At 49.1% G+C, this 14,164-nt stretch overlaps 1 protein-coding gene across 1 annotated transcript in view; it reads right to left on the bottom strand.

Annotated features, from left to right (window-relative positions):
- The window catches only part of myo15aa (myosin XVAa), a 229,483-nt gene that overhangs the window by 75,240 nt on the left and 140,079 nt on the right, over positions 1 to 14,164 (bottom strand). The window contains exons 34-39 of the mRNA XM_071343551.1: positions 12,276 to 12,379; positions 12,065 to 12,159; positions 10,605 to 10,728; positions 8,196 to 8,263; positions 6,760 to 6,870; positions 5,646 to 5,724 (exon numbers count right to left, since the gene is read on the bottom strand). Coding sequence (XP_071199652.1) covers positions 5,646 to 5,724; positions 6,760 to 6,870; positions 8,196 to 8,263; positions 10,605 to 10,728; positions 12,065 to 12,159; positions 12,276 to 12,379 — 581 coding nt within the window. The remainder of the gene's footprint in view (positions 1 to 5,645; positions 5,725 to 6,759; positions 6,871 to 8,195; positions 8,264 to 10,604; positions 10,729 to 12,064; positions 12,160 to 12,275; positions 12,380 to 14,164) is intronic.

Below are 14,164 nucleotides of genomic sequence, written 5' to 3'. Positions count from 1 at the left end.
ACACACACAAGTGTAAAGGGATAAAGAATATGTACATAAAGATATATGAATGAGTGGTGGTACAGAACGGCATGGCAAGATGCAGTAGATGGTATAGAGTACGGTATATACATATGAGATGAGTACTGTAGGGTATGTAAACATAAAGTGGCATAGTTTAAAGTGGCTAGTGGTACATGTATTACATAAAGATGGCAAGATGCAGTAGATGATGTAGAGTACAGTATATACATATGAGATGGGTAATGTAGGGTATGTAAACATTATATTAAGTGGCATTGTTTAAAGTGGCTAGTGGTACATTTTTACATAATTTCCATCAATTCCCATTTTTAAAGTGGCTGGAGTTGAGTCAGTATGTTGGCAGCGGCCGCTAAATGTTAGTGGTGGCTGTTTAACAGTCTGATGGCCTTGAGATAGAAGCTGTTTTTCAGTCTCTCGGTCCCTGCTTTGATGCACCTGTACTGACCTCGCCTTCTGGATGATAGCGGGGTGAACAGGCAGTGGCTTGGGTGGTTGTTGTCCTTGATGATCTTTATGGCCTTCCTGTGACATCGGGTGGTGTAGGTGTCCTGGAGGGCAGGTAGTTTGCCCCCGGTGATGCGTTCTGCAGACCTCACTACCCTCTGGAGAGCCTTACGGTTGTGGGCGGAGCAGTTGCCGTACCAGGCGGTGATACAGCCCGACAGGATGCTCTCGATTGTGCATCTGTAGAAGTTTGTGAGTGCTTTTGGTGACAAGCCGAATTTCTTCAGCCTCCTGAGGTTGAAGAGGCGCTGCTGCGCCTTCTTCACAACGCTGTCTGTGTGGGTGGACCAATTCAGTTTGTCCGTGATGTGTACACCGAGGAACTTAAAACTTTCCACCTTCTCCACTACTGACCCGTCGATGTGGATAGGGGGGTGCTCCCTCTGCTGTTTCCTGAAGTCCACAATCATCTCCTTTGTTTTGTTGACGTTGAGTGTGAGGTTATTTTCCTGACACCACACTCCGAGGGCCCTCACCTCCTCCCTGTAGGCCGTCTCGTCGTTGTTGGTAATCAAGCCTACCACTGTAGTGTCATCCGCAAACTTGATGATTGAGTTGGAGGCGTGCATGGCCACGCAGTCGTGGGTGAACAGGGAGTACAGGAGAGGGCTCAGAACGCACCCTTGTGGGGCCCCAGTGTTGAGGATCAGCGGGGTGGAGATGTTGTTACCTACCCTCACCACCTGGGGGCGGCCCGTCAGGAAGTCCAGGACCCAGTTGCACAGGGCGGGGTCGAGACCCAGGGTCTCGAGCTTGATGACGAGTTTGGAGGGTACTATGGTGTTAAATGCTGAGCTGTAATCGATGAACAGCATTCTCACATGGGTATTCCTCTTGTCCAGATGGGTTAGGGCAGTGTGCAGTGAGGTTGCGATTGCGTCGTCTGTGGACCTATTGGGTCGGTAAGCAAATTGGAGTGGGTCTAGGGTGTCCGGTAGGGTGGAGGTGATATGGTCCTTGACTAGTCTCTCAAAGCACTTCATGATGACGGAAGTGAGTGCTACGGGGCGGTAGTCGTTTAGCTCAGTTACCTTAGCTTTCTTGGGAACAGGAACAATGGTGGCCCTCTTGAAGCATGTGGGAACAGCAGACTGGGATAAGGATTGATTGAATATGTCCGTAAACACACCAGCCAGCTGGTCTGCGCATGCTCTGAGGACGCGGCTGGGAATGCCGTCTGGGCCTGCAGCCTTGCGAGGGTTAACACGTTTAAATGTTTTACTCACCTCGGCTGCAGTGAAGGAGAGCCCGCAGGTTTTGGTAGGGGGCCGTGTCAGTGGCACTGTATTGTCCTCAAAGCGGGCAAAAAAGTTGTTTAGCCTGTCTGGGAGCAAGACATCCTGGTCCGCGACGGGGCTGGTTTTCTTCTTGTAATCCGTGATTGACTGTAGACCCTGCCACATACCTCTTGTGTCTGAGCTGTTGAATTGCGACTCGATTTTGTCTCTGTACTGGGACTTAGCCTGTTTGATTGCCTTGCGGAGAGAATAGCTACACTGTTTGTATTCGGTCATGCTTCCGGTCACCTTGCCCTGGTTAAAAGCAGTGGTTCGCGCTTTCAGTTTCACGCGAATGCTGCCGTCAATCCACGGTCTCTGGTTTGGGAATGTTTTAATCGTTGCTGTGGGTACGACATCGTCAATGCACTTCCTAATGAACTCGCTCACCGAATCAGCATATTCGTCAATATTGTTGTTGGACGCAATGCGGAACATATTCCAATCCGCGTGATCGAAGCAGTCTTGAAGCGTGGATTCAGATTGGTCGGACCAGCGTTGAACAGACCTGAGCGCGGGAGCTTGTTGTTTTAGTTTCTGTTTGTAGGCTGGAATCAACAAAATGGAGTCGTGGTCAGCTTTTCCGAAAGGGGGGCGGGGGAGGGCCTTATATGCGTCGCGGAAATTAGTATAACAATGATCTAGGGTTTTTCCAGCCCTGGTAGCACAATCGATATGCTGATAGAATTTAGGGAGTTTTGTTTTTAGATTAGCCTTGTTAAAATCCCCAGCTACGATGAATGCAGCCTCAGGGTGTGTGGTTTCCAGTTTACAAAGAGTCAGATAAAGTTTGTTCAGGGCCATCGATGTGTCTGCTTGGGGGGGAATATATACGGCTGTGATTATGATTGAAGAGAATTCCCTTGGTAGATAATGCGGTCGACATTTGATTGTGAGGAGTTCTAGATCAGGTGAACAGAATGACTTGAGTTCCTGTGTGTTGTTATGATGATCACACCACGTCTCGTTAATCATAAGGCATACCCCCCCGCCCCTCTTCTTACCGGAAAGATGTTTGTTTCTGTCGGCGCGATGCATGAAGAAACCAGCTGGCTGCACCGACTCCGTTAGCGTCTCTTGAGTTAGCCATGTTTCCGTGAAGCAGAGCACGTTGCAATCCCTGATGTCTCTCTGGAATGCTACCCGTGCTCGGATTTCATCAACCTTATTGTCAAGAGACTGGACATTGGCGAGTAGTATGCTAGGGAGTGGAGCGCGATGTGCCCGTCTCCGAAGCCTGACCACGAGACCGCCTCGTTTGCCCCTTTTACGGCGTCGCACAGGGTCGCCGGCTGGGATCAGATCCATTGTATTGGGTGGAAGGCAAAACACTGGATCCGTTTCGGGAAAGTCATATTCCTGGTAGGAACGATGATGAGTTGACGTTAATCGTATATTCAGTAGTTCCTCCCGACTGTATGTAATGAAACCTAAGATTACCTGGGGTACCGATGTAAGAAATAACACATAAAAAAACAAAATACTGCATATTTTCCAAGGAACGCGAAGCGAGGCGGCCATCTCTTTTCGGCGCCGGAAGTATCGAAGTAACTAGTATATACTACTAGTCTATAGGTCTAGAGACTAGAGCTGTGTTCCCATACCCATACTAACATACTGTATACTACATACTATATACTATTAGTCTATAGGACTAGAGACTAGAGCTGTGTTCCAATACCCATACTAACATTCTGTATACTACATACTATATACTACTAGTCTATAGGACTAGAGACTAGAGCTGTGTTCCCATACTAACATACTGTATACTACATACTATATACTATTAGTCTATAGGTCTAGAGACTAGAGCTGTGTTCCCATACTAACATACTGTATACTACATACTATATACTATTAGTCTATAGGTCTAGAGACTAGAGCTGTGTTCCAATACCCATACTAACATACTGTATACTACATACTACATACTACTAGTCTATAGGTCTAGAGACTAGGACTGTGTTCCAATACCCATACTAACATTCTACATACTATATACTACTAGTCTATAGGTCTAGAGACTAGAGCTGTGTTCCCATACTAACATACTGTATACTACATACTTAATGAGTATATACTACATACTATTAGTTCATTTTAGTATACTGTAAACGAACGGTATCCTTTCAGTTGAGCGTACATTGCGCTTCGCCTGTCTACCGGACGTTGATGCTGTTGCTATGCAACCTCTTGCCAGCTTATTAGCATAGCAAATGACTAGCTAGACATCTTACGACGTCATTAACAATGTCCATTGAGAACGGACAACGACCACTCAGCTAAGAATGAGGTGAATAATCAAGTCAATAGGTTGCGTTGGTAAATTCCCTCTGGCTATCTACTCCGATTTCAGAGCGCTCTCGTCTGTGTGCCAGAGGGCAGAATAACTGACGAATTTACAAACATCAGTAAACATCGGCAAAAAAAATGCGTAATTGAATTGTTGCCAGGAGCACAGTTACAGTCACCAACGCTCTGGATAACATGAAAACAGCCTACCCAGCTCTGCTAGGGCGAGTAACATGGTCAGAGTGAGCTGTTCTTTCACTCTGTGTCTGGAAGTAGCTAGCCAACGTTAGCCAGTTAGCCAACGTTAGCCAGTTAGCCAACGTTAGCCAGTTAGCCAACGTTAGCCAGTTAGCCAACGTTAGCCAGTTAGCCAACGTCAGCCAGTTAGCCAACGTTAGCCAGTTAGCCAACGTTAGCCAGTTAGCCAACGTTAGCCAGTTAGCCAACGTTAGCCAGTTAGCCAACGTCAGCCAGTTAGCCAACGTTAGCCAGTTAGCCAACGTTAGCCAGTTAGCCAGTTAGCTCGTGTGCTTGACTCCCGTTGTGAGGTCAGAACGCTCGGATCAACCAGAGTGTCCAGTGTCCGCTCTGAGAGCGAAACGCAATTTACGAAACCACAGTTGGGTAGTTACTTAGAAAGCATATAGTTGATATACTGGCATTTTTTATGTATTGGTAGTCAACTAACGTTAGGTAGCTAGCTAACATACCAGTACATACTGCTGTAATGATATGCTATGTGGTTCGTAAGGACAGTGTAGCTAACATACCGGTCCATACTGCTGTAATGATATGCTATGTGGTTCGTAAGGACAGTGTAGCTAACATACCAGTACATACTGCTGTAATGATATGCTATGTGGTTCGTAAGGACAGTGTAGCTAACATACCGGTCCATACTGCTGTAATGATATGCTATGCGGTTCATAAGGACAGTGTAGCTAACATACCGGTCCATACTGCTGTAATGATATGCTATGCGGTTCGTAAGGACAGTGTAGCTAACATACCGGTCCATACTGCTGTAATGATATGCTATGCGGTTCGTAAGGACAGTGTAGCTAGCTAACATACCGGTCCATACTGCTGTAATGATATGTTATGCGGTTCGTAAGGACAGTGTAGCTAACAAATTGTTAGCCAACATAAAGTGTAACTTATCTGAAAAGTCATTACTTTATTACATTGCTCAACATTTGTCATAATTAGTTAAAGCAATGAATTTGAATCTGCTCTCGTCGGACTAATTTCCTCAATTTTCTTCAAATCTAAAAATGTGGTGAAGCCACGCCCATTTTTGGGAAGAATTGCATTATGGGCCTTAAAAGCCCAGAAATAGTGTCAACTGCTTGATTACTTTGTATTTCTGCAAATGTAGTACGACATCCGGGAACGTTTTGGCATACTAACTATATCCATACTATGACCAATAAGCTTCCTATATACTACATACTCAATTTAAAGTCACCAATAGTACGGTTAGTGCGGTTAGTATGAGCAGGACTTGTAATGGATTGAAAATAGAACACTAGATGGTTGACCTACTGTGTTTCCTGGAGGAAGAGGGGTGGTGCTGGGCGGGGTTCAGGCTGGCCTGGTAAGGGCTCTCTGGAGCTTCGTCAGTCTGGAAGGAGATAAAGAGAGTGACAGGGTTGATGTTTTATTAATTTCACCTTTATTTAACCAGGTAGGCCGGTTGAGAACGAGTTCTCATTTACAACTGCGACCTGGCCAAGATAAAGCAAAGCAGTGCGACACAAATAACAACACAGAGTTACACATGGAATAAACAAACATACAGTCAATAATACAATAACATCTATATACAGTGTGTGCAAATGTGGTGAGATAAGGGAGGTAAGGTAATAAATAGGCCATAGTGGTGAAATCATTACATTTTAGCAATTAAACACTGGAGTGATAGATGTGCAGATGATGATGTGCAAGTAGAGATACTGGGGTGCAAAAAAAGTAAATAAAAACAATATGGGGATGAGGTAGGTAGATTGGAGCGGCTGTTTACAGATGGGCTATGTACATCTGCAGCGATCGGTAAGCTGCTCTGACAGCTGATGCTTAAAGCTAGTGAGGGAGATATAAGTCTCCAGCTTCAGTGATTTTTGCAGTTCGTTCCAGTCATTGAGAACTGGAAGGAAAGGCGGCCAAAGTAGGTGTTGGCTTTGGGGGTGACCAGTGAAATATACCTGCTGGAGCGCGTGCTACGGGTGGGTGTTGCTATGGTGACCAGTGAAATATACCTGCTGGAGCGCGTGCTACAGGTGGGTGCTGCTATGGTGACCAGTGAAATATACCTGCTGGAGCGCGTGCTACGGGTGGGTGTTGCTATGGTGACCAGTGAAATATACCTGCTGGAGCGCGTGCTATGGGTGGGTGTTGCTATGGTGACCAGTGAAATATACCTGCTGGAGCGCGTGCTACGGGTGGGTGTTGCTATGGTGACCAGTGAAATATACCTGCTGGAGCGTGTGCTACGGGTGGGTGTTGCTATGGTGACCAGTGAAATATACCTGCTGGAGCGTGTGCTACGGGTGGGTGTTGCTTCTTGAATGTATTTTGATTTGTGGATTCAAATGAAGTATTTAAAATGTGTGTGTGTGTGTGTGTGTGTGTGTGTGTGTGTGTGTGGGTGTGTACTCACATGGCTGGAGGTGCGGAGGGGTGGTTGTGTGGGAGGGGCCTGGGGGGCGAGGGGGAGGGAAGACAACATCTGCTGCTGGAAAGCCATGGCCTGCATGGTCATCTGCTGGGCCTGAAAAACAGTAGTAGTATTACAGTATTATTATGGTAGTAATACAGTAGGACTACAGTAGTATTACAGTATTATAGCAGTATTATAGTAGTATTAGAGTAGTATTATAGAAGTATTATAGTATTACAGTAGTATTATAGCATTACTACAGATCATTATAGTAGTATTAGAGTATGATCATAGCAGCTTATAGTATATAAGCTGAATCGTACAAAACCGGATCCGACGCTCGTCGGATGTGGCAGGGCTTGCAAACTTTTACAGACAACAAAGGGAAGCACAGCCGCGAGCTGCCCAGTGACACGAGCCTACCAAACGAGCGAAATAACTTCTAAGCTCGCTTTGAGGCAATCAACACTGAAGCATGCATGACAGCATCAGCTGTTCTGGATGACTATCCGTAGCCGATGTGAGTGTGACCTTGAAACAGGTCAACATTCACAAGGCCGCAGGGCCAGACGGATGGGCAGGGGCACAGCCATGGGTAAACCTGGGAGGGCATAGGCCCACCCACTTGGGAGCCAAGGTCCTGCCAATCAGAATGAGTTTTTCCCCAGAAAACGGGCTTTATTACAGACAGAAATACTCCTCAGCACCCCCCCACTCCTCAGACGATCCCGCAGGTGAAGAAGCCGGATGTGGAGGTCCTGGGCTGCCGTGGTTACACGTGGTCTGCGGCTGTGAGGCCGGTTGGACGTACTGCTAAATTCTCTGAAATGTCGTTGGAGGTGGCTTATGGTACACCTCTGTTGGACATTCCTGCAGTCAGCATGCCAATTGCACGCTCCCTCAAAACTTGAGACATCTGTGGCATTGTGTTGTGTGACAAAACTGCACATTTTAGAGTGGCCTTTTATTGTCCCCAGCACAAGGTGCACCTGTGTAATGATCATGCTGTTTAATCAGCTTCTTGATATGCCACACCTGTCAGGTGGATGGATTATCTTGGCAAAGGAGAAATGCTCACTAACAGGGATGTAAACAGGGGCGGCAGGGTAGCCTAGTGGTTAGAGCGTTGGACTAGTAATCGAAAGGTTGCAAGTTCAAATCCCCGAGCTGACAAGGTACAAATCTGTCGTTCTGCCCCTGAACAGGCAGTTAACCCACTGTTCCTAGGCCGTCATTGAAAATAAGAATTTGTTCTTAACTGACTTGCCTAGTTAAATAAAGGTAAAATAAAATAAATAAACAAATTTGTGCACCAAATTAGAGAGAAAGAAGCTTTTTGTGCGTATGGAACATTTCTGGGATCTTTTATTTCAGCTCATGAAACATGGGACCAACACTTTACATGGTTTTGTTCAGTATAGTATAATGAGACAAACCAGTATGATGGCTTGCTGGTTGATGATGGTCTGTTGCTGCTGAGCCATCCCTGTCTGTTCTGGAGAACCTGGAGAAACACACAGACACTTTCTACACAACTAGAAACAACCTCCTCTTGAGATACAAAAAGATAAACACGGTAGGGTACAGGGTAGGGTACAGGGTAGGGTACAGGGTAGGGTACAACTTAGGGTACAGGGCAGGGTACAGGGTAGGGTCCAGGGTAGGGTGCAGGGCAGGGTACAGTTTAGGGTACAGGGCAGGGTACAGTAACACTGCATGGTAAGATGATAAACACACTATCACACCATGCCTGGCATCACACCATACCTGGCATCACACCTGGCATCAGAGGTAGGCCTGGCATGGAAGGCATGAGGGGCATCCCATGGAGGGGGGGCATGGCAAGGGGAGGGGCAGCAGGGGGTGTAGCAGTGGTGGTCGAGGGAGCTGAAGGAGCCAGAGCAGGAGGCTGGGTGTGGTAGGGGTGGCGGGCAGCAGGGGGTGAGTCAGGAGAGGGAGGCTGGGTGTGGTAGGGGTGGCGGGCAGCAGGGGGTGAGGCAGGAGAGGTAGGCTGGGTGTGGTAGGGGTGGCGGGCAGCAGGGGGTGAGGCAGGAGAGGTAGGCTGGGTGTGGTAGGGGTGGCGGGCAGCAGGGGGTGAGGCAGGAGAGGTAGGCTGGGTGTGGTAGGGGTGGCGGGCAGCAGGGGGTGAGGCAGGAAGCTGGTACTGCTGGTGGTACTGATGGTGGGAAGGGCTTGGCATTGTGGGTACAGGGGGTATCATCCCTCCCATCACTGGAAGCACTGGCACAGCTGGGCAGCAGACAGACAGGAGACAGGGTTAGGATACAGCTGGGCAGCAGACAGACAGGAGACAGGGTTAGGATACAGCTGGGCAGCAGACAGACAGGACACAGGGTTAGGATACAGCTGGGCAGCAGACAGACAGGAGACAGGGTTAGGATACAGCTGGGCAGCAGACAGACAGGAGACAGGGTTAGGATACAGCTGGGCAGCAGACAGACAGGAGACAGGGTTAGGATACAGCTGGGCAGCAGACAGACAGGAGACAGAGTTAGGATACAGCTGGGCGGCAGACAGACAGGAGACAGGGTTAGGATACAGCTGGGCAGCAGACAGACAGGAGACAGGGTTAGGATACAGCTGGGCAGCAGACAGACAGGAGACAGGGTTAGGATACAGCTGGGCGGCACACAGAGAGAGAGAGAGAGAGAGGCCTGGTTTAAACAGGAACAGAGAGAGAGAGAGAGAGGCCTGGTTTAAACAGGAACAGAGAGAGAGAGAGGCCTGGTTTAAACAGGAACAGAGAGAGAGAGAGGCCTGGTTTAAACAGGAACACAGAGAGAGAGAGAGGCCTGGTTTAAACAGGAACAGAGAGAGAGAGAGAGAGGCCTGGTTTAAACAGGAACAGAGAGAGAGAGAGAGAGAGGCCTGGTTTAAACAGGAACACAGAGAGAGAGAGAGAGAGACCTGGTTTAAACAGGAACAGAGAGAGAGAGGGAGAGGCCTGGTTTAAACAGGAACAGAGAGAGAGAGAGAGAGAGAGAGAGGCCTGGTTTAAACAGGAACACAGAGAGAGAGAGAGAGAGGCCTGGTTTAAACAGGAACAGAGAGAGAGAGAGAGAGGCCTGGTTTAAACAGGAACACAGAGAGAGAGAGAGAGAGGCCTGGTTTAAACAGGAACACAGAGAGAGAGAGAGAGAGGCCTGGTTTAAACAGGAACACAGAGAGAGAGAGAGAGAGGCCTGGTTTAAACAGGAACAGAGAGAGAGAGAGAGAGGCCTGGTTTAAACAGGAACACAGAGAGAGAGAGAGAGAGAGAGAGAGAGAGAGAGGCCTGGTTTAAACAGGGACACAGAGGGAGAGAGAGAGAGAGAGGCCTGGTTTAAACAGGAACACAGAGAGAGAGAGAGAGAGAGAGAGAGAGGCCTGGTTTAAACAGGAACACAGAGAGAGAGAGAGAGAGAGAGGCCTGGTTTAAACAGGAACAGAGAGAGAGAGAGAGAGAGAGAGAGAGAGGCCTGGTTTAAACAGGAACACAGAGAGAGAGAGAGAGGCCTGGTTTAAACAGGGACACAGAGAGAGAGAGAGAGAGAGAGAGAGCCTGGTTTAAACAGGAACAGAGAGAGAGAGAGAGAGAGAGAGGCCTGGTTTAAACAGGAACAGAGAGAGAGAGAGAGAGAGAGAGAGGCCTGGTTTAAACAGGAACACAGAGAGAGAGAGAGAGGCCTGGTTTAAACAGGAACACAGAGAGAGAGAGAGAGAGAGAGGCCTGGTTTAAACAGGAACACAGAGAGAGAGAGAGAGGCCTGGTTTAAACAGGGACACAGAGAGAGAGAGGGGCCTGAGACAGACAGACAGACAGACAGACAGACAGACAGACAGACCTCCGGGCTGTAGTCCTGGGGGGTATGGTCTGCTGACGGGGGCCTGACCCCTCTCCTCCTCTCCTCCTCCTATTCCTCCTCCTCCCTTCATCCGGCCTGTCATACTGGCTGGCTTGTCCAGGTCCTGAGAGAGACGGGGACAGAGAACAGTGGTGAGACTAAAACAGGCTGATGGACGGAGGGAGAGAGACAGAGGAAAGGACAGAGAGGGAGGTCCGTTTTTGGCCCAGTCATTGTAACTCTATCCTCCCTGGGTAATACCATACACACCCTAAGAGCTGCACACACACTACCTTCTGCTCTGCTTCCAATCCCCCAGACAGACACACTACCTTCTGCTCCCAATCCCCCAGACAGACACACAACCTTCTGCTCCCAATCCCCCAGACAGACACACAACCTTCTGCTCCCAATCCCCCAGACAGACACACAACCTTCTGCTCCCAATCCCCCAGACAGACACACAACCTTCTGCTCCCAATCCCCCAGACAGACACACAACCTTCTGCTCTGCTCTCAATCCCCCAGACAGACACACAACCATCTGCTGCCAATCCCCCAGACAGACACGAACATTGGGAGAATGTGAGCTAGTTCAGGGGTTCAGGGGTTCAATGCCTTTATAGGTTATGATGTAATATGTTATGTGTTATGTTACCATGTTTTGTGTTACGTTATGATGTGTTATGTTGTGTTATGTTGTGTTATGATGTGTTATGATGTGATGTATTATGTTATGATGTGTTGTGTTATGATGTGTTATGTTGTGTTATGTTATGATGTGTTATGATGTGATGTATTATGTTATGATGTGTTGTGTTGTGTTATGTTATGTTGTGCTCCAGGGCCCAACGGCAGAAGAGGGAAGCTGGGTCTGAATCCAGCAGCCCTCCAGTTGTATGAAATACGGTAGTTTAGTAACCTAATCCCCCCGCTGTAGTCTGCTCCATTCTGCACACACACACACACACACACACACACACACACACACACACACACACACACACACACACACACACACACACACACACACACACACACACACACACACACACACACACACACACACACACACACACACACACACACACACACACACACACACACACACACAATCAGATGGCCTACATAAATGATAGGAACGTATTGTGAATAGAAAGGCCAGGATTGAAGAGGCTGTGTAGACAGCTGTGTGTGTCTCACCATGCTGCCGTCTGATAACACAGGGGTGAAGAGGCTGTGTAGACAGCTGTGTGTGTCTCACCATGCTGCCGTCTGATAACACAGGGGTGAAGAGGCTGTGTGTGTCTCACCGTGCTGCCGTCTGATAACACAGGGGTGAAGAGGCTGTGTGTGTCTCACCGTGCTGCCGTCTGATAACACAGGGGTGAAGAGGCTGTGTGTGTCTCACCATGCTGCCGTCTGATAACACAGGGGTGAAGAGGCTGTGTGTGTCTCACCATGCTGCCGTCTGATAACACAGGGTTGAAGAGGCTGTCCAGGTAGCGATCCACCCCTCTCTGAGTCTGACCATCGCTGAACACATCCGACTCCACTGGAGAGGAGACACTGTTAATATCACTATACTGGTGTGTGTGTGTGTGTGTGTGTGTGTGTGTGTGTGTGTGTGTGTGTGTGTGTGTGTGTGTGTGTGTGTGTGTGTGTGTGTACCGTGGCTGGAGTATCCTTCAGAGTCTGGCAGGCTGTACGCAGGTTGGGTGGTGCTGAGGAAGGGCAGCTCCTCATCACTGTCAAAACCACTGCCAAACAGAGTCCTGGTCACACAAACAGACTGGGTGATTAGTGATGTCCCCAAAGACCAGTGTTAGCTCCCCAGTGAAGGTCTGGACTGGGTGATTAGTAACGTCCCCTGAGACCAGTGTTAGCTCCCCAGTGAAGGTCTGGACTGGGTGATTAGTAACGTCCCCTGGGACCAGTGTTAGCTCCCCAGTGAAGGTCTAGACTGGGTGATTAGTAACGTCCCCTGAGACCAGTGTTAGCTCCCCAGTGAAGGTCTAGACTGGGTGATTAGTAACGTCCCCAAAGACCAGTGTTAGCTCCCCAGTGAAGGTCTCACAGGCTGGGTGATTAGTAACGTCCCCTGAGACCAGTGTTAGCTCCCCAGTGAAGGTCTGGACTGGGTGATTAGTAACGTCCCCTGGGACCAGTGTTAGCTCCCCAGTGAAGGTCTAGACTGGGTGATTAGTAACGTCCCCTGAGACCAGTGTTAGCTCCCCAGTGAAGGTCTGGACTGGGTGATTAGTAACGTCCCCTGAGACCAGTGTTAGCTCCCCAGTGAAGGTCTGGACTGGGTGATTAGTAACGTCCCCTGAGACCAGTGTTAGCTCCCCAGTGAAGGTCTCACAGGCTGGGTGATTAGTAACGTCCCCTGAGACCAGTGTTAGCTCCCCAGTGAAGGTCTGGACTGGGTGATTAGTAACGTCCCCTGAGACCAGTGTTAGCTCCCCAGTGAAGGTCTGGACTGGGTGATTAGTAACGTCCCCTGAGACCAGTGTTAGCTCCCCAGTGAAGGTCTAGACTGGGTGATTAGTAACGTCCCCAAAGACCAGTGTTAGCTCCCCAGTGAAGGTCTCACAGGCTGGGTGATTAGTAACGTCCCCTGAGACCAGTGTTAGCTCCCCAGTGAAGGTCTGGACTGGGTGATTAGTAACGTCCCCTGAGACCAGTGTTAGCTCCCCAGTGAAGGTCTGGGCTGGGTGATTAGTAACGTCCCCTGAGACCAGTGTTAGCTCCCCAGTGAAGGTCTGGACTGGGTGATTAGTAACGTCCCCTGAGACCAGTGTTAGCTCCCCAGTGAAGGACTCACAGGCTGGGTGATTAGTAACGTCCCCTGAGACCAGTGTTAGCTCCCCAGTGAAGGTCTAGACTGGGTGATTAGTAACGTCCCCTGAGACCTGTGTTAGCTCCCCAGTGAAGGTCTGGACTGGGTGATTAGTAACGTCCCCTGAGACCAGTGTTAGCTCCCCAGTGAAGGTCTGGACTGGGTGATTAGTAACGTCCCCTGGGACCAGTGTTAGCTCCCCAGTGAAGGTCTGGACTGGGTGATTAGTAACGTCCCCTGGGACCAGTGTTAGCTCCCCAGTGAAGGTCTCACAGGCTGGGTGATTAGTAACGTCCCCTGAGACCTGTGTTAGCTCCCCAGTGAAGGTCTGGACTGGGTGATTAGTAACGTCCCCTGAGACCAGTGTTAGCTCCCCAGTGAAGGACTCACAGGCTGGGTGATTAGTAACGTCCCCTGAGACCAGTGTTAGCTCCCCAGTGAAGGTCTAGACTGGGTGATTAGTAACGTCCCCTGAGACCAGTGTTAGCTCCCCAGTGAAGGACTGGACTGGGTGATTAGTAACGTCCCCTGAGACCAGTGTTAGCTCCCCAGTGAAGGTCTAGACTGGGTGATTAGTAACGTCCCCTGAGACCTGTGTTAGCTCCCCAGTGAAGGTCTGGACTGGGTGATTAGTAACGTCCCCTGAGACCAGTGTTAGCTCCCCAGTGAAGGTCTGGACTGGGTGATTAGTAACGTCCCCTGAGACCAGTGTTAGCTC

The sequence above is a fragment of the Salvelinus alpinus genome, chromosome 1, assembly GCF_045679555.1.
Source record: "Salvelinus alpinus chromosome 1, SLU_Salpinus.1, whole genome shotgun sequence".
Classification (NCBI taxonomy): domain Eukaryota; kingdom Metazoa; phylum Chordata; class Actinopteri; order Salmoniformes; family Salmonidae; genus Salvelinus; species Salvelinus alpinus.
This window is presented reverse-complemented; position numbering and strand designations above follow the sequence as displayed.